At 44.3% G+C, this 6,157-nt stretch overlaps 1 protein-coding gene across 1 annotated transcript in view; it reads left to right on the top strand.

The window, feature by feature from the left end:
* The window catches only part of T265_01040 (hypothetical protein), a gene marked incomplete at both ends in the record, with an annotated part of 9,581 nt that extends 5,887 nt beyond the window's left edge, over positions 1–3,694 (top strand). Inside the window, 2 exons of the mRNA XM_009164983.1 lie at positions 37–192; positions 3,542–3,694. Of these exons, the coding sequence (XP_009163247.1) occupies positions 37–192; positions 3,542–3,694 (309 nt within the window). The remainder of the gene's footprint in view (positions 1–36; positions 193–3,541) is intronic.
* Between the last annotated feature and the right edge of the window lie 2,463 nt (positions 3,695–6,157).

Here is a 6,157-nt window from a genome sequence, read left to right as displayed (position 1 = left end):
TATTTATTTATTTATTTATTTATTTTATTTATACAGAGGCCATCTTGGGTTCAACATGGAAATAGACCTCACGCCAACCGAGAATTCTCGTGGAATACTCTAGGAGGACTAGACCAGCCTGAGTCCTTCCTGAACCCATTGACTTGCGAAGAAACTAAGCTTGGAACGGAAACGCAGTTAGCAAGCTCGCTAGTCACTATCGGGTCTTGGAACCGTAGGACGTCGGTACCACTCAACGTCACTCCCGAATAATTACCAAACGGAGACCAAAGGTGATACCCTTTTATGTTTGCACTTCCCGAAAAGCTTTGAGAATTTCTAGTGGGGCCTTCATCTCATAGGTGAAGTCAATCCCTGCTGAAAAGCAAACAATCACTATAAAGCTGGTTCTTTGTTACTCGAAACCATCGACAGTCGGAATCTCCTTTGGAGATGATTTTCGTTGGGTGTAGCATGTCTGACTTTTGTGATCCCTTTCGGACAAAAGCAGACACAAGGAACCATGAAAGCTGGTGCCCTTCCCCGCTTCTGACTGTTCCGCGTGTTCAAAGTGTTCAAATTCTCGCGTGCCGCCTAAAGTTTCATTCGAATCCGAAAAAGCTGAACCCATTTCAGCCATGTATGGATCTTAAATGACTCACTTAGGGGGCAAACTTTAGTTCGCCTCAGCCTGCTTGATGAGTGGTGCTCACATTCACCGGCTGCAGAAAAACACTCGTTTGTCATATGTCGAATTTTCAGTAGCTTGGGTGTCAACTGGGGACGTACTGCCTGCCAAGCTCGACAAGCCGACCATTACTTGCAGATCGAGTTAACGTTACCATGAGACTCCATTGAATCTCGGATGGGCCTCCCGCATACAAGCTGCTACATGTTTTCATGTACACTCCTGGTGGAAATTCGAGGACCAGACCTCCAAGGCGAATCACAAGAGAGGGGAAAAGCGGAATCAGGCTGTCCAGGGTCTTCAAGTGACCTTATGAGCGGTGTCTTGTCAGGACAGAGGATGCTGGCCCACGGTGACCCGATCGATGGTCCCCAATTCGATACCACAACCCAGCTGGAATTAATCTGAGCGGTGTTCAATAACTATCCAATCGGAATGCTAGCCTTCATTCCAACTATGAATTACTCAAGTCAGATTAAGCAACGAGATGTTGTGAGGCTTTCGTGTACAGTATTTTACACCCAAGTATTCTGTATGAGTCACCGAATTTCAAGGTCACTTGATTTGTACAGGTTTCAATGGGATCATGATCGGGCCCCTACTTGTGTACTTTTATTCATAAGGATGGATTTCCGGATTGCCACCAAGATAATATTCATTTTGAGACCAGCTAAACTGATCAGAAGCGCTTTTTGAGGTGTGCGTAACAATTTTTGCACGCTTACTGGAACGTTACACATGTGATGTGATCGTGGAACTTGGTCAGCCATCCTTCTGAGTGTCGATCAGTCCAGGAAAAACCATGGTACCCATTTAAACTCGAACTATGAATTATCATGTGTTACACAACACCCATCCTCCACCTCCCATCGATCGTCCGACTGTGGACTATTCTCAAGAGGTTGTGTGATTCGCCCTCTAATTAAGGGTTACCGTATCCAGTACCTTCTTGGTCGAACGATCCACTCAGTTTTCTCATGCTTTCCCTTGGGAATGGGGTTTAAACTGACGATAAATCGCCGTTTTACTGTCTCTTGGGGACCGGAATACCTGATGAACTTTTTTAAATAATCGAATTCAAACACACGATATTGTTGTAAGATTTTATTGGTTATGTCTATGACCGATCAGATTCGTTTCAATTCAGGCTAGGATTTCCAAAGTATCGCTGTGAGATGACTTGATGAACGAAATTCGTCAGTTCGATCCAGCTTTTTGTTCTCAAAATGAACCGAATTCTAAGCCCTTAGCTTTCCCTGAATCTGAAGCCAAGCATCTTGAGAGAAACAGAGTCTCTTGTTCTCTTATTAAGGCCTCCAGCTTTTTTTTCTGCCGATGCACCCGACGGTCTTGGTGCGGAGTTTTGACTGTGGTTCAGTTGAGTCCATTGATGACAACGGCAACAATCTGATCTGCGTTTCGCTCAGAACCATTTAATTGACGGCTAATCGTTTAAATAAAACGTAATAAAAACGTGACCCCCAAGTCCACAGGAGCACTGTCCCGCTGTCTCACCTCCAGTGTGGACCATCGGAACTGTCTGATCTGCGTTTCGCTCAGAACCATTTAAATGACGGCTAATCGTTTGAATAAAACGTGATAAAAACGTGACCCCCAAGTTCACAGGAGCACTGTCCCGCTGTCTCACCCCCACTGTGGACCATCGGAACTGCGCAATAGTCGGAACCAGAGACCCACGAGTGGCTGATCAGTCGTCCGACTGAGTAGCACTCAGACGGGAAAGAGCACCACTCACCCTTCAATTACGGAAACCAAATCCCACAGTCATGTGTTGATTGGACAGCATAAAAAGTGGATTCACTTGCGAGACGAAATATCAGCGGAAAATTACGAGATCACCTTAATCTACTATTGGACCTGTAAATCGCACAATAAAAGATTGAATTTCACGAGATGACAAGTCGTCACTCGATCAGTCAGTGGAAAGGGACACAGTAATCCGAACAAGAAGCAATTAAAGTAGCGTCTCGGTTTAGCTAGGTTGGAACAACCAACAACCACTTCATGTCCGATACGAACAGTGAGAGTAGGTTTCAGTTGTGGATTTAAAACAATACTGACGATGTGCGATATGCATTCAGACCATACTAAAGATGTGCCGGTATACTGACAAACGGCATGAGATCCGATTTTCTCCAGAAAGTACGTTGTACGCTTCCCATTACTTATCCCTCTAGTGGGCAAAATTATTTCATCAAAAGGACAAGACAGACCGCACCTTGTTCGTTGAAGTCTTCTTGGAATTTAAAGTTCATCTCAACAAACTGTCCACTAAAATAGACCACGTCCGGTCGACTCTTTATCCGGGAAGACTGCAGAAGACTTTAGAATAAAAGACCTTGGGGATAGAGCAGTTCTCAGCAGGGAATGAAGAGGGGGGTGGTTCGATCCGGTTTTCACCTCACCTGTTCCAAAATGTCTTCCCATGGGGCTCAGCGACGTTTAGCATACGACAGCGAACTCTGGCAACGAACTGACGGTTGTGGCGCACTGGACACGACATGAGCTCGAACAGCCCAGGTGGAGACACCTCCCACAGCGTAGATGCACGATCACCCCAACCTAACCTGAACTGTGTTAGAAGAAACTCCAGACGATGAGTGCTTTTATACTCATCAGTTGAAAATTGAGCCTCCTGGTCTTAAGTCGGCCAACTTTTGAACAGTGAAATGCATCAAGGAACTTTACAGCTAATGAGTTATCTTGTCGCTCTAAAGGCGATTAATTCTTTGTAATGTCTACTCATAAAGGTTGCTGAAATCCGTCGACAGCCCACGACCGATTTCGCCCTTCCACTTCGGGATCATCAGGTAGGCACAGTCCCCGGGTTTCCATCAAATTCAAATATCGTAGCGACTGAAACATGAGGCGGCCTGGGGCAGCACATTCAGTTGTCTGAGAACATCACAAACGAGAGATTCAGCTGGGTTCCAGGTGAGTCTCTCGAAAAACCAACTTAGTTTGCAAATGAGTGTATATTCGCGTTTACTTCTTCTATTTTGTTGAATGAAAGTTTTTTATCGAAGCGATACAACCACCATAGAAAAAACTTGGAAACGGGAGAATTTGACAACTACTTGGATACCCCAAGACGGTTCACAGAACAATCAAAACGCCTTGAACCGTAGTCCATCTCAAACAGATTCACATCCAGGTGTGGTAAGGGCATTCCGTGATACCTGGTTTGTATGCCCATCAATAAGGTACCCTCGAGGTCTCTGATGGGCTCAGCTTGTCCACTCAACAAGTAGCATTCACCGAACGAGCTTCTGCTCATTGCGTGTCTCCCGGTATTGGGCCAGTTTACACGTGCCTACGTCACTGACGTCAACCTTATCGTCATTGGTCGGTCGATTATGACTCCAACCTGACAAGCTGAACTTATAATCAATATAAAGATAATTTGTATAGAACCAAATTAGAACCGATAGAAAATAATGCTGTGGATATCCGAAACTACAAGTTGTCTTCGAGAAATACACTCATTTGCAAATAAATTTGGTTTTCACGAGAGACTCAACTGAATCTCTCTTTTATGATATTCTACAACTGAATGTGCTGCACACAGGCCGCCTCATGATACAGCTGGCACGATATTCGAGCTGTCGCAGTACATTTTCATAAAGAAAACTACTCACAAGTTTACTGAAAATTCCTCGAAAGCCCACGACCGGTTTCGCCCTTACAAGAGTTTTCAGCAACTTGTGAGTGGTTTCCTTTATGAAAATACAAGTCGTCCTCGTTTACTAGCTACCTGGAAGGACCACCAGAAGAGAATGACAGTGATCTGCCATCTCTACAGGGGAACACCTGTGTTCCCATATCCACCATGCCAGTAAATATTGAGCCTCGTTCGAAAGTTCGGTATATCAAATGAGGAGAATTCCTAGTGGGCATAGATGGGGAACTTGTTCATGCTCTGAATTTGGGACTTCATGCGATTTGTTTTGAGCTGAAAAGCCTCCCTACCTTGAGGCCGCAAGGAAGTTCATTTAGTCCCTATGAGAAAAGAGACTACGTGTCATACTACACAAGTTTTCAACCTGCATTCTCTCTGATCACAACTGTTAGTACAAATACGTTGAAGAATGCTCAATTGGCTGGGGTTGTAACAACGACCGCATGACGACTGTATTACGTTTGCACCAGTTAGCCTAAGATAACCGAATTCGGTAGGCTGGACCTCATCATAAATTGTTCTGGCGAGTGGACTCAACTGGAATTTTCCACACAAAAACTCTGTCAGGTAAACTTCCCACATAGATTGGTGGTGAGTTGGTTCATTAATTGGTGACCTTCAATCTGTGGTTTTCTCACGTGAACCCTGGGCTTTTCGTTGTACATACTCGAAAGGTTCTCCAAGACCTTCGTCTCTGCTACTCCGCTAACTTGCTCCGCTACTGCCAGCTTGGTTGCAGCAATTTCAAGGTCGAAAGAGCAGTCACAGAAAACTCGAACGAAGCAGCACGTGATCTAACAAGGAGGGGTGGATCAGTGAACCTTAGAAGCAACTGTACTTTGCACACCGAAACGACTCAACTTCGGTCTGTGAATCATACTACAAGATATCGCTTGACAAAGTGCAACCATGATGTGCTTTTCAGTCGAATTAGTTCACGGTTTGTACAGTTTTATCAACTTTCCGGAAACTAAACTACTTTTCACCTTCTAGAAGTTGAAAATCCACCGTCCGACGGAGTATGGTTAGGACCTTGAAAACCTCTAGTTTTAAACAGGTGTTTAGACCTTCTTGCAAATTAGATTAACCAAAGGGGCTGTCGTAACAACACAAATAACTTTTAGCATCAGTAGTATACCAGTTCATTCCGTTGTCAAATAGGTTATATCGATCGGTTCATTTGCTTTTTGGTTTTATTGATTTTTACTCATCAATCAGTCACAACCCCTCCCCCTGCTTCAAAACTCCGGGCCATTATATCCGAAACCACTAATAAGGGTAATGAAACTAATAGTGAGATAGCAAAAAGTAACCCGATTGAGATGAATGGTACTCATCAAACTGATTTCCAACAACCCTTGTGATCATCTACTAGGAAGTTAAAAGTTCAAAACTGTAGCAAATGGCGAATGTGGCAGATGAACCAACCCTAGTCCATCCCAGCATTTTCGAAGGAACGCCTTCGGGGTTTTCGGATTGTCATCTCAACCAGGTATGTTCCCCCACCCACGGAAATGACACGGGTAAAAATATCATCACGTGCTTTCCGCATCCAAACGTTTGCTTAAGGTTTTTCTACTTGTTTCATGTGAATGATCCAAGTAATCGGGACATATGAAACAAATACAATGAGGACTGAGGTCTTCAGTCCGTGTCATCTAGGTCGAGTGATTACCGCCAAACGCCCTAAGGTTCCACGAAATCACTTCATTAAGTAAAAAGCAGAAGGGATGATGGTGACCCTCCGGTGTGCTACCTTCAAGTTATTCACATGAACAGTGTTATGGGCA

Source organism: Opisthorchis viverrini (assembly GCF_000715545.1).
Source record: "Opisthorchis viverrini unplaced genomic scaffold opera_v5_11, whole genome shotgun sequence".
Lineage (NCBI taxonomy): Eukaryota > Metazoa > Platyhelminthes > Trematoda > Opisthorchiida > Opisthorchiidae > Opisthorchis > Opisthorchis viverrini.
Note: the sequence above shows the minus strand (reverse complement) of the source record. Positions and strands in the feature narration are given on the sequence as shown.